General features: G+C 37.8%; 1 protein-coding gene across 1 annotated transcript in view; it reads right to left on the reverse strand.

Moving 5' to 3' along the window:
• The window catches only part of sdk2b (sidekick cell adhesion molecule 2b), a 418,765-nt gene that overhangs the window by 42,480 nt on the left and 349,184 nt on the right, over positions 1-27,101 (reverse strand). The window contains exons 13-25 of the mRNA XM_073867136.1: positions 23,566-23,742; positions 18,132-18,268; positions 17,793-17,940; positions 16,858-16,998; positions 16,196-16,377; positions 13,548-13,663; positions 9,742-9,937; positions 9,502-9,600; positions 9,219-9,410; positions 7,234-7,355; positions 7,027-7,136; positions 6,792-6,942; positions 6,475-6,712 (exon numbers count right to left, since the gene is read on the reverse strand). Of these exons, the coding sequence (XP_073723237.1) occupies positions 6,475-6,712; positions 6,792-6,942; positions 7,027-7,136; positions 7,234-7,355; positions 9,219-9,410; positions 9,502-9,600; positions 9,742-9,937; positions 13,548-13,663; positions 16,196-16,377; positions 16,858-16,998; positions 17,793-17,940; positions 18,132-18,268; positions 23,566-23,742 (2,009 nt within the window). The remainder of the gene's footprint in view (positions 1-6,474; positions 6,713-6,791; positions 6,943-7,026; positions 7,137-7,233; positions 7,356-9,218; positions 9,411-9,501; positions 9,601-9,741; positions 9,938-13,547; positions 13,664-16,195; positions 16,378-16,857; positions 16,999-17,792; positions 17,941-18,131; positions 18,269-23,565; positions 23,743-27,101) is intronic.

The raw sequence follows: 27,101 nt of genomic DNA on the forward strand, positions 1-27,101 counted from the left end.
AACACATTCACGACGCGCTATACAAAGATTAAGTGCACGCATTAAAAAAGATAGGTATGTATTAATTTGTCTAAGTTGAGGTAAGAACATAGTAAAATATTGAAAAATTGTGGTGTTTTTCTTTAATCCATACACAGGTTGGGGAGGGGCAATTTGGTATCTTTAATTTACCTAACTTGCATGTCTTTGGCCTGTGGGAAGAAACCGGAGTACCCGGAGTAAACCCACGCTGACATAGGGACAGCATGCAAACTCCACACAGAAAGGCCACCTGACCTAGCCGGAGACTCAAATCGGAGACCTTTTGCTGTGCTACCCACTGAGCCACTGTGCTGCCCCGCCTTAATTTCAACTTTTGAAAGTGATATTTTCATTCCATATACAATTTGCATTTTATTTGATTGTTGTCTTTAAAAATATCCTTTTGATTTTAAAAAAAGTGTTTACTTTTTTACTTTGTAATCCTGAAACCTGGTAAGCTACATAGTGAGTAGACCGGTCCCACCATTTTGAGGCAAAGTTATGAAAATCTTTGTGTAACTTTAAGGAATGTTACTACCAAACACCTTTCACTGCACTTAATGTGTTAAATGTGTTTGAATGTGTAAAAGAGAGAGGCAGTCAGTATTGGGAAAGTAACTCCCAGACGCTGTCTGCAAAATTGAATAGTCTGATTGGCTAAAGCAAACCAGGAGAGTCATGCGTACAACCCCATGTGTTACCAATTTCCCCGACACCCATTTATTCATCTCAAGCCCACCTCCCTGAAATCTCATCAGCATGGGTACCAAGTAAAGCGGAAGGATGTAAAAAGTTAAGGTGGTCCTGTGAAAGTCAGGTTAGTTTTTTATTTAAGGCACATGATGAATTAGTAATCCCACACACGCAGATCTGTGCCCATTTAAGTTTGTTTAAACAGGAAATCCTGTGCCTACGTACTTTATAAGCCACATGATTTAAGACATGCACTGAGGTGCACATATGCAAACTTAGTATTTTGACTTCGATATAAAACCTAAAATATGATATGTCAACCTAAAATATGATTTTAATTAAAATAAACCACATAGAAGGCTGTTGTAAAATATACCAATATACGCACACCTGTGACTGCACATCAGTTACATTTTATATGAATGCACGACTACATATTCACAAAAGGATCAAGTGTAAAACTAAAGTTACAGGCTAACTGTATAAAGGGTTCCCACAACTTAGTTAACTTCAAATTCAAGGACCTTTCTAGGACTTTCCAGGTCCTCAAGTTCAAGGACTAAATGTGGGGACACATTTGAAGTGAAAGCAAGGTTACATCGTGTTACCTTTTAAGATACATTGTTACAGTTCCCTTTCGAGGGAACTCGAGCTGCGTCACTGCGGTGACACTTTGGGGACACTTCCAGGGGTAAGTGCGTCTAAATGTGTATATCAAATTCAACCAATGGTGAGGCTTAAGTATGGAAGCATATGGGTAGCAAAATTCAATTTAGAATGTAATATGCAATATGACAATGCAATATGTAAAATGACAATGCATTTCTGTATTTAAGTTTACATTTTCCATGCATGTATGTGCAATCCTTGGTGCAAAATAGAAATGAAAATGTAATACTTTAATTTACATTTTCCATTTTCTACAGCCCTGTTTTAAATACATATTTTAATGCTTTAGAAGTTGCAAAATTAAAATGGAAATGTATTACCCGAACTGATATAATGTGATTCACATTGTCAAGAAAAAACTGTAGCAAAATTATCATTTAAATGTAAATTTCCCTAAATGCATTTACATTTACGGATGGGAAACTTGGGATTGCATTTTCATTTACACAGCGTGCATTGGATGTAGCAAAATTAAATTGGAAATGTATTAGCTGGATTGATTAGATGTGCTTTACATAGTCAAGCAAAAACTGTAGCAAAATGATCGTTTAAATGAAATTTTCCCTAAATGCATTTACATTTACGGGTGGGAAACTTGGGATTGCATTTTCATTTACATAGCGCGCAACGGATGTAGCAAAATTCAATTGAAAATGCATTCCGAGTTGACCACGCCCCCGCCCTGTGAATCACTGCGTCAAGGCGGGGCCAACAACTCCCATTGCCTGGCCTCTCACGTGGGAAACATGGCGGCAGCAAGGCTGATTGAGAGTGTTATTCACTGACCGAAGCATAAACAGAGAAATATTAGTATTTATGGAGATTATTACGTGTCTGGTGACAGAACTACAGCGTTGTTTGATCCTCTCACCGAATTGTCTGCATTATCAGACGCTGACATCTGTTTGGTAGTTCACCTCCCAATGTCCTGTGGCTGCCTTTCGTGCCTTCGCATTCAAGTAGCGTGGCAATCGGGATAGTCGGGACTTTTCCCGGTGGACTGGCAGTGTTTTGAGGCTGCGAACGCCGGTCTGATAGCAATAGTTATACATTGCGAGTTAGCAACACAATCTGGCAGCCTGATGTGCGTCCGATTCCCGCTGGTCAAACTCTGCAGCCTTTTTGCTCAACACAGTATATGAAAAAAAAGTGCTAAACCCGTTCGGCAGGTCCATAGGATTTACAAAAATACGGGGATCAGTGAGCGACCCCTCAACAAATGGCATAACGTTAGCCTTTGATGTGTTTATTGCAGTATGTATGCGGTTAGATTTGTCAAGCAGCCGCTTTGTGCTTTCACAATCCGTTTGCGCGCTGCAGCTGCTGACCGCTGCTTTTGACTATAAAAAATATCGTGTGATTGACAAAAGCGCAAAAACAATATAACAAATCATCTTTTTTTTCACAAAACAATATACTTTAGATATTATTTGATAGACTAGTAAGTGTGGATTAATGATGTTTAAAATAGCCTGGTGGTCAGGAAATTAATGGATCAAATCAGCAGATTTGCAAAAGTTTATTTATCGCCACATATCATAAATAAAAATTAGCAGTGTAACTTTGAAGTATACCACATTATATTTCCTACGTATATATAATTTCCACATTATAGACGAGAGTATTCAACGGCAATAAACGTCTCATATGGCAATAAATATTTTCACAACATTATTATTTCTAAAACGTTGACAAAATTATTTTCAAAGGAACTGTATTCTTACAGTTATTCAAAGATGCACACATTATTCCGCATATGACTTGAATATTGACTTAACATAACAGCATCATTAAATGAATAAACAGAGAAGGAAGCAGGATTGATGTAAATTGTATTATTATAAAACAGCAATATTACTGAAATAAACCCTTGAGGTCAAACACGCTTAAAACCACACAAACAGGTCAAAATAAACAATAACAGTGGAAAAAACATTATTATCTCTCAACACTTTATATGACAAACAATATATTTAAAGGAAATATTCTTACAGTATTCAAATATGCACACATAATTCCATTTATTACTTCCTGTTTATGAGCATGTTTGTCTGCGCTCTGTTAGGTGCGCATCCCTGTCTTCCAAACAGGTATCATTTTGTATAGTTCCTTATAATTAGCCATGATTTTATTATTGTGAAAATTGTTTTTTTTTTTTTGGCAGATTGATTACGGTTTGTATTACTCTGGTTTTTTTTTTTTTTGACCACCGAGGGCCTACAGATGTTTCTTCCGCGAACATTTCATCACAGTTCAAATAAACCCTGACTGTTACATGTATGTATTTATACGTTGAAAACATTGTTCAAATCTTTTTTAATTATTTTAAAATACAGAAAACGGCGTTAAAACCCCTCACAGAGTGAAAAAAAGTAGACAGACTGAACTTCGACATAAATACCTTCTAAGTTTGAAATGTTTTGTGAAGAAGAAGAACCATTATCTGTTCCGGTAAAATTCTGTTCTTTAACAATAATGCATGGATTTTCATTTAACAAGAATAACCATGGTTTTACTAGGTTTAACTATGGTTGTAGAAAATCTGTAGTAAACATGTTTTTTTTTTATTTTGATTTAAGGTAAAACAGTTCATTTTGGTAGGGGTCATTAATTGTTTTACTGTTTGCTGCATGTTAAACGACCATCTCCACCACAATTAAACGCAATTTTACTTCATATGTTTTGTTTGCTTCTCTAAAACGAATTTCATTTCATTTAATTTGTTTCTTAATTTTAATCTATGTTTTGTTAATAACTTTTGTGGACATAAATAAATAAGAACATTAAAAAGTATTGAATAAGATAAGACGACGTCACTGGCCACAGGTCAGAATATAGCCTACCCTTCACTACGCTTCTGCTATGAAAGAGTATAAAAGTACATAAGTTAAATGTATGTTTGGTCTGATCGGGTCAATATGCTGATGTCCGGGTGTGCAAGACTAGTCGATCTGCAATAACTATTCGAAAAGAAAAAAATCTATTCGAATGTTTTACGTGTCACTGCAGGTTTAATAATATTGAATGGTCATTTAATGCGTTATCACTTCATCTGTGTTATTTTATGTAAAGAAGTATACCTGAAAATGATTTTGTATTTATTTCTAATTGTTTTGGCCATTCGGTTCGCAGTAACCTATTTCGAGATTTAACGCCGCTGGGTTTTCTGATTTCACTTGCTCGCATGTTATTTAGTCGTGCTCCGCATCATGAGAAATTAGCCTCTTTTTACCGATAAAACAGAAGAGCTAACCGAGACAGACACGGAGAATGAAACGAAACTTAGAAAACAATGCGGTGCTCTTATGAACCGGACTGCTGCAAACAGTAAAACAAGCAATGACTCCGTCTTAGATCCTTACGAACATTAATCATAGTTTTACTATAGTTAAAGCCAAAATCATAGTTACAACAAGATGGTTTCGAAAAACCAACCACCCAACAGCTTAAAAAACCTTAAACCTTACTGTAGTAAAACCATGGTTATTCTTGTTAGATGATAATCCATTATTGCATAATTGTTTAAGACTTTTCACCGGAACAGATAATGTTTATTCTTCTTCTACAAAAACATGTCAAACTTAAAAAAGAAGTAGTCTGTTATAGCCTATATACCTTTTATGATTCGCTACGTGTGAGGTTATAACATCATTATATGTATTTTAAAATCATAAAAAAATGAGCAATGTTTTCAATGTAAAAATACATTCACATACAGTCAGTGTTTATTTGAACTGTGATGAAATGTTCGCGGTAGAAACATCCGTAAAGTTAGGCTATTTGAATTCGAAGGCAGCCACAGTCCGAGGTGAACTAGCGTCTGATAATGCAGACAATTCGGTGAGAGGATCAAACAACGCTGTAGTTCTGTCACCAGACACGTAATAATCTTCATAAATACTAATATTTCTCTGTTTATGCTTCAGTCAGCGAATAACACTCTCAATCAGCCCTCCTGCCGCCATGTTTCCCACGTGAGAGGCAGGCAATGGGAGTTGTTTGCCCCGCCTTGACGCAGTGATTCACATGGCGGGGGCGTGGTCAACTCGGAATGCATTTTCAATTGAATTTTGCTATATCCGTTGCGCGCTATGTAAATGAAAATGCAATCCCAAGTTTCCCACCCATAAATGTAAATGCATTTAGGGAAAATTTAATTTAAACGATCATTTTGCTACAGTTTTTGCTTGACTATGTAAAGCACATCTTATCAAACCAGCTAATACATTTCCAATTTAATTTTGCTACATCCATTGCATGCTGTGTAAATGAAAATGCAATCCCAAGTTTCCCATCCGTAAATGTAAATGCATTTAGGGAAATTTACATTTAAATGATAATTTGCTACAGTTTTTGCTTGACAATGTGAATCACATTATATCAGTTCGGGTAATACATTTCCATTTTAATTTTGCAACTTCTAAAGCATTAAAATATGTATTTAAAACAGGACTGTAGAAAATGGAAAATGTCAATTAAAGTATTACATTTTCATTTCTATTTTGCACCAAGGATTGCACATACATGCATGGAAAATGTAAACTTAAATACAGAAATGCATTGTCATTTTACATATTGCATTGTCATATTGCATATTACATTCTAAATTGAATTTTGCTACCCATATGCTTCCATACTTAAGGACAAAGACAGGGTGATGCTAGAGCTAGGAAGTATATTGCTATCTGAAATTTTGCCAAAGACGACGTTACAGGGATGCAGAAAGTATGGCAAGGGAGACGCAGCGTCTCGTTCCCTTCTATGCAACTATGTACTACTTCTATGCAAAAAAGCATTTTGGTATGAATCAACATTCGCATACAGAAGATATAAGCATTTAAAGCGAACAGTTTAGCATGTGTGTTTAAAAGGCTAGAAATTTGATGATATTATCCTACACTACACAGGGAATAATATGGATTTTTTTCCCAGAAAACTTCTTGCATAAAATAGATTCAAGCACTTTCAATGACCTGTATCTATGTATGTATATTTTCAAAAACTTCCCAGGGCCTTGAATTTTCCCCCAGATTCACAAACTTTCAAGGACCCGTGGGAACCCTGTGTATAAAACATGAAGTCCTGGTTTACCAGACTCGCGGGTTCTGCCGCGGACAGGCTGACTCCAGGGTCCCGCTCCAATGCCGTTGATGGCCTGAACCCTGACCTCATACTCGGTCCACTCCTCCAGGTCTTCGATGGTAAACTCTCTCTCCAGTCGGTCAGCAATGACATGCAGCAGGGCTTTGGATTGAGCTCCAGTCCTGCTGTACTGCACACGGTAACCCACTGAATCAGGGTTCCCATTGTACTCCCATTCAGGCAGAGGCTGGGAGAGAAATCATGACAAAGTTACGTGCATTGAATCATGTCTGACACGTATACTGTATATTCGTGTGGTTACATACCACCCATCTGAGCCAAAGGCTGGTCTCGCTGGCCGTTCGCAGGGTAACATTAGCAGGTGCCATGTCAGGAGGGGCCTGCAAGGTTTGGATCTTTCTAGAAGGCTGACTGGGGGGGCTGGTGCCAACTATGTTGACCTGACGCATGCGAAACCTGCAAATCCAAGCCCATTTATCACTTGATGTGTGCCCATATTATCATTTTAGGCTCAAATAGGGTCCATAGATTTGGTGTTACCTATAAAAGGTATATGGGTTGAGTCCAGAGACCTCCAGAGAGCGAGCATCTGGCTCATTGGCCAGCTGATGGACCATCAGCCAATCTTCATTCTCTCCCACTAGACCGACCTGACAGCAGGGGTGAGGAAAGACTCACATAAGCGTTCAGGGAACGATCGACTCGACAATGTAGAGGTTACGCTCTCTTGGATAAGGAATGACCGACCTGGGCCTCCACCTGCCAGCGAGAAATTGAGGTCTTGCCGTCATAGCCTGGCTTGAACTGCAGGGTTACAGATCGAGGGCCAATGTTTGAGATGGCCAGGTTTGTGGGGGGACCGGGAAGTTCTAGCAAGAGAAAAAGTGCTTCGGTCAAAAAACTTTACATTAGTACATCAATGCCTGATAAAGGTCAGTGGACCCAAATGTTGCATGTGTTAACTCTTTCCCCGCCATTGACGAGATATCTCAAGAGAAAACGCTTCCCCGCCAATGACGAGTATTTCCGTCTTTCCGCAATACCGCTATTATCCACTATTATCCCCTTCCGCAACTTTTTAAAACCGGAAGTATTGCCCCATGGCAAGCTGCTGCATGTCCGTGTCTGTTTTAAAGATCGCTCTGAATGGGATCTCTATGAAAAGTCCGTCACAAAAATGGAATTATCTCAGCTTTTTGCTCAAAATGTGGTGTTTTTGCAGAAACCTACCCATATTCAAAAGCTGAATACAAAAGAACTACTGAAGGTAGGATGAAACGTTTTTTTTTTTTTTTTTGAAAGCAGAGGGTCTGTTCTTTCATTTGGAATATTGTATGTTTATATATTTAAAGAAGAACATTTTCTGGAAGGCATTAAACTTTTGTGAAAATCATGAAAAACGCTGGCGCTGGCTGGCAACTTTTTAAAAAAACGCTGGCGGTGAAAGAGTTAATAAATACTAAGCAAAGATTGATAGTGTGCAGGGTTTCGTTTTTTTTATAGTTTAGATTATTACCAAATTTTTACATTTATGAATTTGGCAGACGCTTTTTGAATTTTTTTTAATAGAGAATGCCAAATTATAAATAACTTCTTTTTGAAAATTTGCTCATTTTGTCAGCACGGGTCACATATAATAGTAAGCACACAGCTGATTGTAACCATTGACTTTCATAGTAGGAAAACAAATATCATAGAAATATTGTGATAAATAATGAGGAAGATATTTTGATAAATGATGGTAAGCACACAGTTGACGGTACCCATTGAATTCCATCGTATTTGTTTTCCTACTATGGAAGTCAATGGTTACAATCAGCTGTGTGCTTACCATCATTTATTAAAATATCTTTGTGTTCATCAGAAAAAAAGAAATTCATACAGGTTTAGAACAACATAAGGATGAGAAAATTATGACAGAATGTTCATTTTTGGGTGAACTATCCAAGAAATGTGCAAGCATTTAGCTGTGTTCTGGCGCCCCCACTAGGTCAGATGTGGTTTGTTAAAAAGCATCATACTATCCATTTTTCTAATTTTTATAACATTTACTGATTTCTTAAGAGATTTTATATGAAAACAAGATTTTGACCGGGCGGTTGCTAAGATATTTCAGGTGGTTGGTTGCTATGGTGTTCTGAGTAGATACCCAGATGTTATCATGCAGTTCATGTTTTGGGTCACAAGCCTGAGCCAAGCACCTCTAAAAAATAATAAAAAAGTTTAAAAGTTTGTCATACTTTTCTTACAGTTTAATATCAATCTAAAGGAATTCAGTGACAAAACTAACAGTGTTTTTTTATTATTGTAAAATGAAATACATCTCTATTCAAACATTGCTGAAGTGCCTTGAAAACAGCACGGTTTTCATAACTTGGGTTACATGGTGTGTAACGGTGACCGTTCTGGATTCTGCACTTTTAAACATCTCTGTTTACTTCTGAAAGTGTGCAGCTAAGCATACGGTTTGAGTCTGGAAGCCATAGACTGTCTAATGAAGCAATAAAGCAGGAACGATCACTGCTGTGGGAGTCATTATCATGAGTTCCCCGCTGCCTGGGCCTCCTTTTAGGTACTCTGTGACTCTGGACGTGTGTTTGTGCAATAACAAGAACTCGGACGTTTAACTTTATAACCCTCAGATGTGCTATTAGTGGAAGCACTTAAATCGGTGGTGGTCTAAATGTCTGGAGGAGGGCTCTGTGCGTGAATGTATGAATCCAAGTCTTTACCTGGCGGTACACCTGATGAGATGGTTGAAGATGACAGCTGACCTTGACCCTTAGAGGTCATCCCAGCCACCTCTATGGTGTACGTGGTGAGGGCTGTCAATCCAGTAACTCTGTACTCTAGGGTAACATTAGGCAAGTAGTGTGTGACCCGTGTATTAGTGCGGTTATACTCCTCCCATGAGATACGATACCCTAGGTGACAAATATAAATCAAAGATTAAGCAGGATAATGTATAGTCTCTAACCCTACTTCTGGAGTCACCAGGACTTGAGAAACACTTACCAGTCAAAAGACCGTTCTTCTCATTCGGTTCTCTCCAACTCACTTTAAGAGAAGTGTCCAGGATTTCAGTGAAGCTCAGGTGACCCACAGCACCAGGGGCTAAAAATATATGACAAAGATGAAACTCTTAAACCTTCACAGGTGTAGTTTACCTAGAGATGTGGTTTCCATTAAGCAAGAAGATATCTTGCCCCCAACCGGCTCGTGAACATGAGAGCATTGTAAAGTTTGGGCACGTACTGTCTTCATGTGTGCGTGTTCGTCGTGGTGGGCTGCGAGGTCCGTCTCCCGGTGTGGTGAAGCAGAGCACGGAGGTGAAGTACTCTGAGAATTTCTTCAAACCCGCAACATGGCCCACGTGAACGGTGTCCTGGAAGTTTGGCCGTACTGTTACTATCGTCATCTCATCCTCTTTGCCCGGCTCCCATGCCAACAGCTTAAAAAGTAAAAAGAACGTGAGAATTGACCAACGTTTATTCCAACCACTTTAAACCAATAGGAGAATACTTTTAAACTGTAATTAAAAATTTATAGCTTCCCATACGGCAAAAATAATCTGATAAAAATATGTTTTATATACATGATAAAAACTAAAAACGGAAAGCTTAATTTAATCTATATTTTTTATTGGTTTTAACCTTCATATATCAACAACCAAGCAAATACATTTGTAATCTAAAAATAGCTATACATTTAAGCTAAGATAAGCAAATTATTTTTTATCGCGTTCCTCACTCTAGAATACTCGCAGGATTTAACTTTGTGTCATACAAATTTTTTGCTTATGTTGAATATTTTCAACTTGCAGGCAAACGCGTTTCAGGCAAATAGCAAGTGCTTTCATGGCCATCACACCTCCCAATTCACGCCATTCGCATCGGCCCACGCGAGTTCACGTCTATTTGCATCCTTGCACTGACTTTGTATGTAATCTACTTGTGCAAATCGTTGATTTTGCGTTTGGTGTGTATGCCCCATTATGCTTCGTGTCATGCAATTTTTTCGCTTGAGTTAAATATTTTCAACTTGTGCGCAGATGCATTTGAGGCAAATAGCACGTGTTTTCGTGGCAATCGCACCTCCCAATTGGTGTCATTCCCATCACCCTGCACGAGTTTGCATCTATTTGCATCTTTGCATTTTTTTTGTATGTAATCTTCTCGTGCAAATCGTTGAGTTCGCATTTGGTTTGTACATCCCATTATGCTACGTACACACCAAACGCGAAGCATCGCGTTCCTCACTCTAGAATACTCGCGGGATTTAACTTTGTGTCATGCAATTTTTTCGCTTGAGTAAAATATTTTCAACTTGCGCGCAGATGCATTTGAGGCAAATAGCATGTGTTTTCATGGCAATCGCACCTCCCAATTCGTGACATTTGCATCGCCCCCCACACGAGTTTGCATCTATTTGCATCTTTGGATTTTTTTTGTATGTAATCTTCTCGTGCAAATCGTTGAGTTCGCATTTGGTTTGTACGTCCCATTATGCTACGTACACATCAAACATGAAGCATCGCATTCTTCACTCTAGAATACTCGCAGGATTTAACTTTGTGTCATGCACATTTTTCGCTTCTGTTGAATATTTTCAATTTGCGGGCAAACGCGTTTGAGGCAAATAGCTTTCATGGCCATCGCACCTCCCAATTCACGCCATTCGCATCGGCCCACGCGAGTTCACGTCTATTTGCATCCTTGCACTGACTTTGTATGTAATCTACTTGTGCAAAGCGTTGATTTTGCGTTTGGTGTGTATGCCCCATTATGCTGCGTACACACCAAATGCGAAGCATCGCGTTCTTCGCTCTAGATTACTCGTGGGATTTAACTTCGTGTCATGGAAATTTTTCGCTTGAGTTAAATATTTTCAACTTGTGCGCAGATGCATTTGAGGCAAATAGCACGTGTTTTAATGGCAATCGCATGACAATTCGTGTCATTCGCATTGCCCCGCACGAGTTTGCATCTATTTGCATCTTTGCATTTTTTTTTGTATGTAATCTTCTCGCGCAAATCGTTGAGTTTGCATTTGGTTTGTACATCCCATTATGCTACGTACACACCAAACGCGAAGCATCGCCTTCCTCGCTCTAGATTACTCGCGGGATTTAACTTTGTGTCATGCGTATTTTTCGCTTGAGTTAAATATTTTCAACTTGCGCGCAGATGCGTTTGAGGCAAATAGCATGTGTTTTTGCGACAATCACACCTCCCAATTCGTGTCATTCGCATCGCCCCGCACGATTTTGCATCTATTTGCATCTTTGTATTGACTTTGTATGTTATTTACTCACGCAAATCGTTGAGTTCGCATTTGGTTTGTACGTCCCGTTATGCTAAGTACACATAGCATATGTGTACATAGCAGATGCGTTTGAGGCAAATAGCATATATATTCCCAGCAATCGCACCGCCCAATTCAATTCATTCGCATCGCCCCACACGAGTTTGCATCTATTTGCGTCTTTGCATTGACTTTGTATGTAATCTAATCGTCCAAATCGTTGAGTTCGTGTTTGATGTGTAAGCCCCATTAGGCTTGCAGGTATTATAGACAACAAATATGTTTTTCTTTGAATGTGACATGAATTAATTTTATTGAATTTAAATATATGAAGGGAAAATGTATCGTTAAATGGTCTAAAAATATATTTATAAAAATAAACAGAAATGGTCCAAAATATATATTATACTAATGTACATTTTTGCAAATATATTTTTGGTCATGTTTGAACATTTTGAAATATATTTAAGAGTTTATGTTGCATGCGGTAAGTAAGTAAGACTTCTGTCTTATGTTGGAAATAGGCGTGCATATTATATAAAAGACATTTACATGTAGTGAATAAGTTATAAGTAATGTAGAGTGTTGCATGACTCGTACTCGCTCCTCCCGCGGTAGTAACTCCTTCTTCGTTTTTTCGTACGTTATCGGAAAGATTCGGTAAAGCTAATCTTTCTTTTATAAATCTGATTAAACTAAAGACTCTTCGGAGATATAAAGGATGTCATACTACTCTATAGGTACTCCAGATTAACATCAGAAATGCATAAACAGCGTGTGTTACGTGAGCTTTAAAAGGGATGTTTGTGTACATTTCCTAGTGCGGCAGTAATTCATCATCATAATTAAATGATGGAGATGAGGGACATACAGGGCACGTGCACACTTGCGATAAACTAATTCAGTATTTTCAAAAGCTGATTTAGATGTCTAAATCGTAGTACAGTGACCCCATACACCTAACAGGGTGATATTATGTTTAGTGATCCCTTTTCATCTCCAATCCCAGGACAACATTCTCTGTTGTTGGCCCTTTAAATAGGTCTGATGCAGCCTCCACAACAGAGGCGTGAAAGCCGGGACTCGTCACTAATTATCAACACTAATTTTGTGTCCGTATTTGTGTCATTACCCAATCTGCATATTTCCTTCAATGAGTCAGATGCTGAAACAATGAGGAGAATAAACAACGCTATCAGAGGATGCAATTCATTCTTAGTGAATTTTCCCCTGGAGAACAATTTAACCATCACAGGTTGCCTCGCTTGTGCCCATACTTTAAGGCATTGTTTGGCATTTCAAAGTTTATAGCTGCTTGAAACTCTCCTCTGAGGGCATTGAAGAAGAAATGAGAGCTGGAAGATTGTTCCAAAAAAGGCCCGCGGAGAAATGAAAAAGCCTGTCTACAAATATTCCCTCCGATTCCAGCTGCTGCAATCTGGGACTGAGACTAAAGCAGCCTAATAAGCCATTAAGAGCAATGAGTCACTCTGACTGCATCCATTTTATAATTGTCCTGAACTATTTTTCCCGAAACCGTCTGGCTATAAAGTACACAAGCGACAGGCGGATCAATTCCGCATCTCTGGGCAAAACCGTAAACATGTCCGCAAAGAAGAAGCGAGGGTGGGACGGACATCGCTGGGTGAAATCTCTTCAACACTTAAAAACCTCAAATCAAAAGCTTAATTTCATTGCATGCTTAGCTCTTAATTCAAGAGTGCAGAACGGAGGATTCTTATTCTTTCAGCATTTACCTTGTAACCCTGGTTGATACCGTTGATGAACTGCGGGTTCGGTGCTGTCCAGGTGAAACGGATTGTGGTGGAGTTGACGGGCTCTGCCTGCACATTGCCTGGAGCGATGGTGGGTACTGATTGATGGGTGAAATGGAAAAGACAAAGAGAAAAAGAGATGAGACTTCTTTAAATGGCAACAGGCTCGAACTGCCGAACTTCGGTAAAACTTTGGAAATTGCTTTAAAAAGTATTCTGACATTTTTGCATCATATCAAATCAATCAAATATGTAACATGAGACTGATTTTATCCTGGTTAAGGGTTATAACTGGATCAATAACAATATGAGAAAACACACTAATAATGTTCAATAAACATAAAAAAATTTTTTTTATTAATAATCATCATGATTAAACACTTCGTTCACCATGTTCTATACATCATTAGCTTACCAGCCTACTTTTTAAAGGGTGACATTTCACAAGACTTTTATGTGAAGTTTTAGCTCAATATATCATATAAATAATTTATTATAACGTTAAAATTGTCACTTTGTAGGTGTAAGCAAAAATGTGCCGTTTTGGGGTGTTTTAGCTCAATATATCATATAAATAATTTATTATAACATGTTAAAATTGTCACTTTGCAGGTGTAAACAAAAATTTGCCGTTTTGGGGTGTTTTAGCTCAATATATCATATAAATAATTTATTATAACATGTTAAAATTGTCACTTTGTATGTGTGAGCAAAAATGTGCCGTTTTGGGGTGTTTTAGCTCAATATATCATATAAATAATTTATTATAACATGTTAAAATTTTCACTTTGTAGGTGTGAGCAAAAATGTGCCGTTTTGGGGTGTTTTAGCTCAATATATCATATAAATAATTTATTATAACATGTTAAAATTGTCGCTTTGTATGTGTTGAGCAAAAATGTGCCGTTTTGGGGTGTTTTAGCTCAATATATCATATAAATTATTTAATATAACATGTTAAAATTGTCACTTTGCAGGTGTGAGCAAAAATTTGCCGTTTTGGGGTGTTTTAGCTCAATATATCATATAAATAATTTATTATAACATGTTAAAATTGTCACTTTGTATGTGTGAGCAAAAATGTGCCGTTTTGGGGTGTTTTAGCTCAATATATCATATAAATAATTTATTATAACATGTTAAAATTGTCACTTTGCAGGTGTGAGCAAAAATGTGCCGTTTTGGGGTGTTTTAGCTCAATATATCATATAAATAATTTATTATAACATGTTAAAATTGTCACTTTGTATGTGTGAGCAAAAATGTGCCGTTTTGGGGTGTTTTAGCTCAATATATCATATAAATAATTTATTATAACATGTTAAAATTGTCACTTTGCAGGTGTGAGCAAAAAATTGCCATTTTTGGGTGTGTCCTTTTAAATGCAAATGATGCACTAAATGGCAGTGCCGTGGTTGGATAGTGCAGATTAAGGGGTGGTATTATCCCCTTCTGACATCCCAAGGGGAGCCAAATTTTAATGACCTATTTTTTAACCAATTTTACCAAAACTAAGTTACTGGGTTGATCTTTTTCACATTTTCTAGGTTGATAGAAGCGCTGGGGACCCAATTATAGCACTTAAACATGAAAAAAGTCAGATTTTAATGATATGTTCCCTTTAGGCTTAACAAGGTTGCAAAGAAACATAGCAACCTTGTGCCTTAAATAAAATACACACTTTTCATCCGAAATCACTTACTTCCATGCTACAGTATATACTGTAGCAGTACACAAATCGGTATGAAAAATGAGTACTGTGTATACTGCCTCCAGCGAGATTTCTCAGTATGCATTAAATGGACACTTTTATCTCACAAATTTATAAAAAAGGGAAAAAATGAACTTTTCAAGTGTATAGCTACCAGCAAATGTATTCACAGTGGCTAAATGTAATTTTTTTTCATCAACAACAATTAATTATTTTATCGTTGTTGTTATTACATCATTGGTTAACGAACATACGGGTCACATGACAATGAAAACATGATAGATATACAGTACTGTGCAAAAGTCTTAGGTCACCATGCCAGAATTAGATTTGTTGTTTTTGCAAACTTGTGATCATATATAATTATTTTTCAGTCTCTTTAACAGAATACATCCAGAAAATACAGAAAATGTGTATACGGTTTTAAAAACGATAAAAATGTGAACTAATGTGTCATGTTTTTAGGGTAAACTCCCCTTATACTTGAGCAATAGCAGGAAACTGCAGAATCTCTTAAACCTGAATAAAATTAAATCCTAATTTCTCATTTTAAAAAATTAGTCTTTTTACTTCATTCTGCTAAAAAAAACTCAAGATGTTTTTAGTGCCAAGAGAGGTCACACTAAACACTGACGATGCCTAAAGAGGACATCTTCTGAAAATTATTTTTTTATTTTTTGTCCATATTTCCTGTATTTTCTGTTTGTATCTTAATAAAATAGATTGAAAAATAAATATGGATGGACATTAAAACTTCAAAAGCAACAAATCTGGTGGTTGTGGCATAAGACTTTTTCACAGTACTGTAGTACATCCTAATGCATGCATACTTGACCCACACAATGTACTGTCATTTCTGTATACATACTGCATAAAAGTGCTGTATTTAATAAAGTACAGATCTGCAATAAATTCTCACCTCCCTGAAGTGTCCACTCCGTAACCTTATGACAGTAAACACCCAGCCCAGCTCCATTATAAGCTGCCACCTCAATCTCATAGTTAGTCCAGATGATGAGATCCTCCAACAGCAGGTTTGTGACCTCGGGGTTGGAGATATTTTTATACTGGATATCCACAGGAAGGCCAGTCAGACGATACCTGAGATTAGCGGAGATTTATATTAATAATGTGACAACGGAGGCAAAGATTTCCTAACCTCAGTAAACGGAGAGCTTCGTATGATAGACAGAAAGAATAAGATAACACTGTCTGAAAGGCTCTGATATTCATCTATAAAATAGACTCCTCACAACTGGGTTTTGTGTGTGTTGTAATACCACCTACAAACAACAGGGGGAGACACAGAACCACTTTAGAAATATATTTTTTCCTGAGCTGGGGATTGCAAGTTCAGGCATCATTACTTAAATTTGCAAAACCAAACAGCAATAATAACAAAAAGTCGCAGTCATTAACTATATGACAGGAACATCAATGCTTGAATCCTTGAATAGCATTGAAATAAAAAAAAAGAAATATTCATTCACATTGTTTTAGTGTGAATGCAATTTCAAAGCTATTTAAATACACTAACAGATACAATAAGATCTCAGACATGGCATAACACGTGAGTCTCACCGGATGATGTATCCTCTTAGGATGCCGTTCTGATGGCTTTCTGGTGGAGGCTGCCATTGAATCATGATGGACTGGTTGGTGCGGCCGCTAGCTATAACGTTCTGAGGGGGCGCGCTGGGCGGCTCCTCCGGAAGAGACACGCTGGAGGAGAGCAGATACGTTATTTGTTTGTGTGACATTTCTGCACAAATTCACACATGTAGTGCACAAAATCTTATGGTGAACTGTATTTAAAGGAAAAGTTCAGCCAAAAATGAAAATTTCCCCATTATTTACTCATGCGAGTTACATATGTCAATCTTTTGTCATACAAACATTTTTGAAAATGTCCTACTTTAGCTCTTCACTTTTTTGTAGTGATGTATAATTTATGTATTCCCCTGGAGCCGTGTGGATTACTATTGACTGGACTTGGAGATGAACCCTATATTCATCTGTTAAAGACTGTAAGATCTAGGACATTTATTTAAAAAAATCTAAATATGTGTTTGTATTAAAAAAGATGGCCATATGTAGCTCAAATGGCTTGAGGGTGAGTAAATCATGGTGTACTTTACATTTTTTTGCCAAACTATCACACAGACACACAAAGTGGTTATCTCCTAAATTGGGATCATCTTGGCTAGATGAGGTTTTCCTCAAACCTCGTGAGAACCAATGGGGGAATTTGCTGAACATCAAATTTAAGCCTCATGCGAGCCAAAGGCACCGAAGACACCGACCCCAACACATACACGTAAGAACATTCAAGCAACACACACACACACATAAAGCTTTCAGACAGATAAATCTGTCCATATACACTGTCACCCGTACGCCCCATGAGAGCAAAAGCAATTTTTACAGGCTGTGACAATGTGATTGAGTTATCTTTATGGTCAAACAAGGCAAAGCTATGATACTTGACAGGCTTTTGGACCCTGTGATCAGCTCACCGGTCAGTCTCTTTGCTGAATTGGCCCTTGCCAACATCGTTGACAGCACACAGGCGGAACTGATAGGAGCGTGCCGGGATCAGGCCGTTGACGGTCACGGCGGCGGACTCGGGTTCGATGTTGGCCAACAGAACTGTCCAAGGAGCATCTATGATGAAGAAAACCAAAATAATCTCTTCATAGCATCAAATACAATGTAGTTTTGCTATACTACACTACATTCATTCAATCTACCATTAATACTGTATGACTTCACACACTGCCCTACCCTGCCCAAGGTTAATGGTCCAAATAGTAGGTGTCCTTACGTGAACCACTGAACCGAATCTCGCTACTCACTGTTTTCAGACACTTCCAGAATGTAGCGGATGAGAGGGCTGTTCCCGTCGAAGGGTTTGGCCCATGTCAGGTTAATGGCTCTCTTCTCTGTGGTGCTCAACGACGCTGTGGGGTTCTCAGGGGCGTGAGGTAGCTGCCTATAGGGTGTGTGTTATTTAAAGACAGAGAGAGAAAATGTTGACTTTAATGAGCTCCAGGCAATTTTTTTTTAATGCCACTGAATGTCTGATTAAAACAGGCATATAAATAGCTAAGGGAACCAAAGAGAAAAAGCCAGAAAAACAATGTCCGGGAGAAAATCTGCAGGAAAGAATCTGCGACCAGAAAATCGGATTAAAGGTGCGGTCACACTGCACTTATCGATCCATTGACTTTCATTCACTGTCAGAAAAATAGCTAAAAATGGTCCCTAGCTGTCACTGGGGCAGTGCCCTTTAAAAAGGTCCTTATATGTACCATTGAAGTATAGATATGTATACATTTGGTACCAGTAAGTACCTTTGAGGTACTAATATGCATTCTTTGGTACCAATATGTACCTCTTAGGTACTATTATGAACTCTTTAAGGAAAAAGGTATACTTTTTGAAAGGGTACCGACCCCAGCGACAGCTAGGTAACAGTGATGCGCGGGCTGATCCAAAATGAGCGGCTACCCGCGGTTACGAGGTCGGTCAGGTCGTTTGAAATAAAGATTGCAGGCCAGGAAGCGGGTCTGGTAAAAAAAAATTTTTGCAGGCGGGTTAGTTGAAAACGTTGGTCGAGTGCGGGCTGTTTATAAATTGACCCACGCATCACTGTTAGGGACCATTTAAAAAAAATGTAACAAATGCAAATGTGTCAGACCAGAATCGCAAGCTCATGCGAAATGTTTTGCACTTCGCTGTGATCTTAAAGGAATAGTCCATTTTCTTAAAAGAAAAATCCAGATAATTTACTCACCACCATGTCATCCAAAATGTTGATGTCTTTCTTTGTTTAGTCGAGAAGAAATTATGACTTTAATAGACACCAACAATTAACACTTAACTCAACACTTAACAGTTTTTTTCAATGGAGTTTCAAAGGACTATAAACAATCCCAAACGAGGCATAAGGTTCTTATCTAGCAAAACGTTTGTCGATTGTTTTGACAAGAAAAATAACAAATATACACTTTTAAAGCACAACTTCTCGTCTAGATCTGGTCGTGATGCGCCAGGTGACCCCACGCAATACGTCATGACGTCAAGAAGTCACAGAAGACGAACGCGAAACTCCGCCGAAGTGTTTACAAGTGTCTTGAAAGAGGACCGTTTTGTTGTTGTATGTCAACTGATACTAATTAATGTCTTTGTGTCAATTTATTGTTTACAATGGTCCGCAAATTTGCGTTTTATATATGTAACACGTGACCTCCCTACATCACTCCGCATTTACGTAAGGTCGCGCTGGACCGGACCTAGATGAAAAGTTGTGGTTTAAAAGAGCATTTTTTTTTCTTGTCAAAATGACAATCGTTTCGCTAGATAAAACCCTTATGCCTCGTTTGGGATTGTTTATAGTCCTTTGAAACTCCGTTGAAAAAAACTGTTACGTGTTGAGATAAGTGTTAATTGTTGGTGTCTATTAAAGTCCATTAAAATGAGAAAAATCCTGCAATGTTTTCCTCAAAAAACATAATTTCTTCTCGACTGAACAAAGAAAGACATCAACATTTTGGATGACATGGTGGTGAGTAAATTATCTGGATTTTTCTTTTAAGAAAATGGAATATTCCTTTAAGTTTAAGTATGGTGAACTCTGACCTGTGAATTCGTATCACGTGAAGGTGTGTGACTCATAGGCGCCAATCATAGATTGTAAAAAATATGGACGTAGTGTCCGTGACGTCACCCATTGGTTTGTGAAGATTGTGTGAAGCTTAAAGTATGCGGTGCCTGTTGTCGCCATTTTGGCCGCACGTCACCGCGCATCACTTGCGGATAACCGAAAATGAATAAATAGGCGAGACATGGGTAAAGCTGAGATGGCTGGTTGCTAAACCACACCCGCCTAGCTCGATTCTAGTGACAGCAGTGGCATTTCACCCATCACTCAAGTGGCCACGCCCCCTTAATTATGCAGAACTTTAAGGCTTATTATAATTTAAAGGGCGTTTTGCAGGTAAAATTTTTCAACGAATTTGTGCAATTTGCTTGTTGATAATAAACATTTAAACTGTTATCCATTGTATTTTATGTTGTTGGGTATCACAAAACCCGAAAAAGTATGAAAAAGTACAGCAATTTGCAATGATTCTCCTTTCCCTCACAACGCACTGTATGACGTCACGCTGGGGAGAGAATTGACCAAAGCCGCCTTGAGAGCATTGAGAATGACTATAGAAAGACGAGTAAAGTAGAGTTCTGACAGCGCAGATAATAGATAAATACATACATACATACATACATAGATAGATAGATAGATACATAGATAGATAGATAGATAAGATAGATAGACAGATAGATAGACAGACAGACAGATGGATAGGCTAGTATAGAGAGATAGGCAGACAGACAGCCAGATAGCATAAGGTTAGCATATCTTCGTGTAGAAAGTAAACAAACAATTAACATACTCGTGCATGCTGGCTTGAGGGGGTCCGTGATCCTGCCTGAAATGGGTGTAACTTTATGCGATCTTCAGCACAAACGGTTTTGGCAGCATGTCTCTAATCCTGGAAGGTGAGTGAAGCACGTCACGTCTGTTCGCGGGGACCAGCGACCCAAACGCACTCACTTTCTTACAGCCAGTAGCGGAATGGCAATCGAGAGAGTCGGGACTTTCCCGGGCCGATCTGATAATAGTTATACATTTCGAGTTATATTAGCAACACCGTCTGGCGGCGTGATGTGCGCCGGTTCCCGCAGCCCGCTGGTCAAACTGTGCAGGCAGCCTCTCTGCTCAATAAAGTATATAAAAGTGCTCAACCTGTTCGGCAGGTCCAAACATGTACAGGATTTATAAAAATACGGTGATCAATGAGCGGTTCCTCCTCAAATGGCTTAGCCTGTCGTGATGTAAAAAGCCGCCGAACGCCTGTTTATTACAGTATGTATGCGGTCGGATCCGAGTGTGCTGCAGCTGCTGACTGCTGCTGCGTATAAAATGATCGTGTGATTCGTTATAATCGCATAAACAATATAACAAAGCATCCTTTTATTTCACAAAACAATATATTTGAGATATTATTTGATAGACTAGTAAGTGTGGATTAAGGATGTTTAAAAATCTCTAGCCTGGTGGTCAGGACATGAATGGATCAAATCAGCAGATTTGCGAAGTTTTATTTACCTCCACATATATCATAAATAATAATTAGCAAGGTAACTTTGCAGAATAACACATTATATATTTCCTACGATGTATATATGATTTCCAAATTATATACGTAAGTATTAAACAGCAATAAATGTCTCATCTATCTCTATGGCTCTGGCTGAGTCTTTCTCCACTTCTCCCCAACGTGACGTCATCGCAGAATTGCGTAAAAAAAACCGTTAATACCAAAAACGTAAAAAAAGTGGTCTTTAAGACCATTTTTGAGACATTTTAAAAATTATACACATATCTTGAGTGATTTATGTACCCATTAATCGACAGTGGTGGTTAACCTGCAACATACACTTTAAACGGATGAGTTGTCATGAAGGGCAATATTAGTTATAGACCAGAAACACTTTTTGTACCAGGCAGTAAATATATTTATTTCTGCTGTAAAGTTGGGCATTTTAACATGGTGGTCTATGGGAATTGCCCTTTTGGAGCCAGCCTTTAGCGGCCAGTCAATGAATTGCAGTTTAAGTCACTTCCATATTGGCTTCATCAGAGAGATCGGAAGGTTGCCCCTTGGTGCCAACCCATAGGCGAAAAATATATAATTTAATAAAAAATATATAATTTAATTAAAATATAATTTTATACAAAAACCCTTTTGAAATTCGATAGCCTTTCTGATTGGTTAATCTCGCGAGTTGTAATATCTACAATGCTTTGATGAATAAGCTTAATAATGGGTGCTTTACATTTCCCATCTGCTTGGAAAACGTTGCTTTCCTTCTTATTTCCAAAGCACATGGGCGCTCCTGTAGCGTCTGCCGTTGCTAAGCAACCTAACTGTAGCATGCCGTTGTGCCGAGCACCCACCGGCAGAAAAAGAAATCAGCGCCTATGGTGTGACCAACAGATGATGGAAACTGAAAATAATATAATGGGATTTTGTACAATAACAATAAGCAACCATAACAGTGCAAGCATGTTAGACTCCATGATGTATGAAGTAAGGAATAATTGACGACAGGCAGTTGAATTATTCAAAAATAATGCACACCCAAGGTGGTAATGCAGCACGATGCAGGTCTGAATATCAGAATAAAGCATTTAACTGCCCCGTGGTATAATAAAAGATTTATAACAACACTTTAGTGCGTCATAATATGGTTGCTGCAAGGGTCTGTGTAGACATTTTGTGACCGGGGCTTAACAATGTGTTTGAATGAAGTTACAGAGATGCTTTCTTTCAATAAAATAATTAAAAAAGTACAGTATAAACTATTCACCAAATAATGTTGAGCTTTTACCGGAGGCGGAAAGCAAGTGGTAAACAGAGTTTCATTAAAAGAGATGCTTGTGGTTATGCAGCAAATAAAATAATGGGGAAGAGTGTTTAAAAAAACATGTGCAAATAAACTGCCGCAATTCATTCTTAATAATTTACCCCAGATCTTCTTCTCTTTCAGAGCTCTTTAAAAAGCACACCAGGCAACATTATTTCTAAAATAACACTGTTAATGTCTAATCAAAACAGGCACTTAAATAGCCGAAAAGAGAAAGCTAATAGAGGATAAAATAAGATAGCAAAAAATCGTTTAACAGCGCAACATTGTTTAGCAGTGAATATGAAGGAGAGGGAATACATCTCAATGGAAGTAAGAATGAGGAAAAGAGAGTTTAAAGAAGAAGTGCAACATGATTGACAGCAGAGGAAAGTGGAAATAAACGAGCGGGCATAAAATAAATGTAAGATCATCAATCGATCAGACATGAAAATTAAACGGGAGAGGACAAAACGGACTGAATCAAACACGTCTCAGAAAAATAGAGACAGAAAATAGATAATAAACAGACAGAAAAACAATGAGAAAAGAAAAAAAAACAAGGGCAGGCAATAACTGCTGTATTGAATTAAAAATAGTGAGAATGTGACAGAAAAGAAGGTGGAAATAAAGACTGAGGTGAGGTGATGAACAGAGATATTGAAAAACCGAATGAGATACCATTCGCGCAGAGAGAGAGAGAGAGAGAGAGAGAGAGAGAGAGAGAGAAATCTAAAAAGAATGATGAGAAGAGATGAGGAGCTGCATGGATAGACAGCAGAACAGAGAGGATGATGGGAAAACAGCTTTAGCTCTGACCTCACGCGTAGGTGCGCGCTGCGGGAGTCGTTGCCACCCACTGATGTCACTCTGCAGGTGTATGTGCCGATGTCACCCGACCAGGTCTGAGAGATGTGCAGCGTCCCGTTAATATCCAGACGCAGTCGAGGCAGAGACTGAGGGAAGATCACCTGACCCTCCTTCTCCCAAACAAACCTGATCCAACCAACATACACAAGAAACACTTGTTGTGTAACCACAATTATTTGTTCATTTCATACGACACGAGACATGTGCCATTCATGTCTTTATAACCATGTGTATAAGCCAATTCATCTCTGATAAACATTGAAACAGGACTTTAAAAAATGGTGTAAAAAATAGTCTCTTGCTGGGTTGTACGCTTTCAAAAAGTACACTTTGCACCTAAAATGTTCATATTAGTACCTCAGAGGTACATATTGGTATCAAATGTATACATAACTGTACCAAATGGTACATATTTTAAAGGGTACATTCCTTTCTAGTGAAAGCTTGAGACAATTTTTTGTACCATTTTTTTTCTGACAGAGTGTGATGATATTACGGTGATTGCTAATGCAGGTGTCACTATTGCCATTGTACCATGTGCTATTACTAGGGCTGTACGATGTTAAAGAAATGCAATTTGCGATAACTTGCTAAATAACGTTATATGCATTACGATAATGCTTTACATTTATACATTATAATTAAATGGATGTAACTCTTTCCCCGCCTTTAACTTCCATGATCTCTGAAAGCCAATGTTGACATTTGAAATCACCTAAACAAACACCCCCCACCCCAATAGAATCTGGACCTTCTTTTGATAGACCCGCCCCACACATACGCAAACCAGGCAACAATGTCGCTTAGTAGACAAGCCCCTTACTGCTGATTGGCTACAAGTGTGTCGGCCCGACTCCCTTTTCCAAAGTGTTTTTCAAAAATCATGCATACTGCCTTTAACTCGACGAATTAACTTGTCAATACATATTTCCACTATTATCCACCAGGTGGTGCCCTTACCCGACTTATAAAACCTGGAAGCAAACCTTTAGGTTAAACAGATCGAACTCCGGGTATGTTTTGATAATCGCTCTGAATCTGATCTATCTAAAGTCCTTCACAAAAATTGAAGTGTCTCAGCTTTTTGCTCAAAATTTAGTATTTCTGACCTATTTGAGAGGTGATAATAAGAGAACAAATAAAGATAGGATGAAACTTATTTTTTTTTGTTTGAAAGCAGAGGGTCAGTTCTTTCATTTGATTTATAGTATGTTTATATGTTTAAAGAAGAACATTTTCTGGAAGGCATTAAACTTTTGTGAAAATCATAAAAAATGCTGCCGATTTCTGGCAGGTTTTTAAACACTGGTGGGGAAACAGTTAAAAACAAAAAAAAAATATAACACTTTTAAATTTTTCTGAAAAAAAATATGGTCTCTGCTATCTGCATTGACCTCAGTAAAACGTTGACTACAATTAACTTTTTAAGTGTTAAAATGATACGTATTGCAAACTATTACAATATGCATATCGCAATATGTACATTTGCGATACTTCTATACATTCAATATATCTTGCAGCTCCAGTTTTGTTAATTTATTTAACTCTTTCCCCACCATTGTCAAGTTATCTTGTCAATTAAGAAAAAAACATTCGCATAAAAAAATGTATTACTGTCATGAATTGCAATAACGCAATTATCCACTAGATGCACTTACCCAATTTTTGAAAAAACATTATTTTCTTATTTTAAACTCTGTGTATGTTTTGATGATCGTTCTGAATCTGATCTCTAATAAAATTCCTTCACAAAAATGCAATTATTTCAGCCTTTTGCTAAAAAAAATATTTTTAAAGAAAAATACCCATATTTTAGAGTTTATAAGCAGAGAAAAAAATAGATAGAATGAAAAAAAATCCCCCGATTTGTTTGTTTGTTTTTTATTGTTTGTTTGAAAGAACATGGTCTGCTCTTTCATTTGATATATTTGTATGTTTATATATTTTTAGAAGAAAATTTTCCTGGAAGGCATTTTGTGAAACATGAAAATGCTGGTGGGCAATTTTTTCCAAAAAATGGCTGGCATGGAATGAGTTAAAAAAAAACAAGCAAACAATTCCTATAGATTTAAACTGAAGGATATACATTTGGTGACAAGATAAAGAAGAAAGCACACCACAGCAACCACCTAACTGAGCATTGTGACTTTTGCACATTGATTTTTGTTATTCACATCTTCATGTTGGTTAATATTATTTTTTCCCTGTCAGTGCAGCTCTGGTTACATAAGCAGAAAATAAGTGTCATTTCAGCGGGGGAGAAAGTTATTACATTTTAATGAAAGATTATGTTTTTTTTACATCCTCTGAATAATGTGCCTTCATAAATCATGCTCAATAAGAGACATTTATTAAAAAAGTAAATAGGGTCAATTCTGATTTCATATTTTCTTTAAATTATAAATAAGTTGCTGTACTGAAACTCGAGTATTGTATAAACTACCATAAGTTACTTTTCATTTCCTGCATATTTTCATGAAAATTATTTCAATCAGTTTAATGCAATATTAAATTCCTGCATGGACTAAACCTCTCGTATCACAGGTCTACGACCAGCTTCTATTCCACATGAGCGTATAAAACTGCACGCCTAACCGATTGCATCCCAGTCTAATATTTATCATAAACATGCTGTATAACACAGGGACATCCAAGGTCACCAGAAGCTTCTAGCAGATGTGTTCAACCTCGCACAATCGATAAGATTCCCTCACACATGCTGGAAGCACATGCACAAACGCTCGTGATTAATTGCATCATGGTCTGGCTTGTTAGAAATCCTTTTACTGCTGTTATCAATTACTGGTTCCATCCAACACAATTACCCCTCCTACTAATCTGTCATTCTTTGCGAAATAAGCAAGAAGCCTCCGCGGGTGTTCGGAAAGAGGTTATGGGGGACACAAGGAAATAAAGAAGAAAGCGAGAGATGGATAGAGATAGTGAGAGAGACTGGCATCACTGATTCGGCAGAAAACGGTGAAGTCCGCACTTGTGCGCACAATGAGAGGATCTCATTGAAAGTTTTCGGGGTTTAAATGAGACTCCGAGTAGAGCCTTCACATCACTTCTCTCTGCCAGTCGAGACTTTAGGTTTGTAATGGGGTGTGCTGAGACTCCAGGCAGATTCAAAGGACTTTCGGGGATCTACGTTGGGTATTATAAGGATGCCAGCGGTGGTCTGGGTGAAAATGTTGAGATAATGTAATGGCTCATCAGTACACGGCAGTGAGCCTTTAAAACTGGCCGAGCTACCTAGACCAGAACAGTTTAAAGATACAATAATATGAATTCATATCCTAGACTGTGATATATTTCCAACTTAAAACAACTGGACTTTGATTGGTGTGACACATGCTAGCCTGTGATATCGTCAGGTCAAGCATCATTATTATTGTTGCTCATACTTTTCTTAGAAAGGCTTAGAAACTATACTTTTACACTCCAGTGCATAACTTGCCCCAAAATCAACATGACTGATATTT

This window comes from Misgurnus anguillicaudatus, chromosome 4, assembly GCF_027580225.2.
Source record: "Misgurnus anguillicaudatus chromosome 4, ASM2758022v2, whole genome shotgun sequence".
Lineage (NCBI taxonomy): Eukaryota > Metazoa > Chordata > Actinopteri > Cypriniformes > Cobitidae > Misgurnus > Misgurnus anguillicaudatus.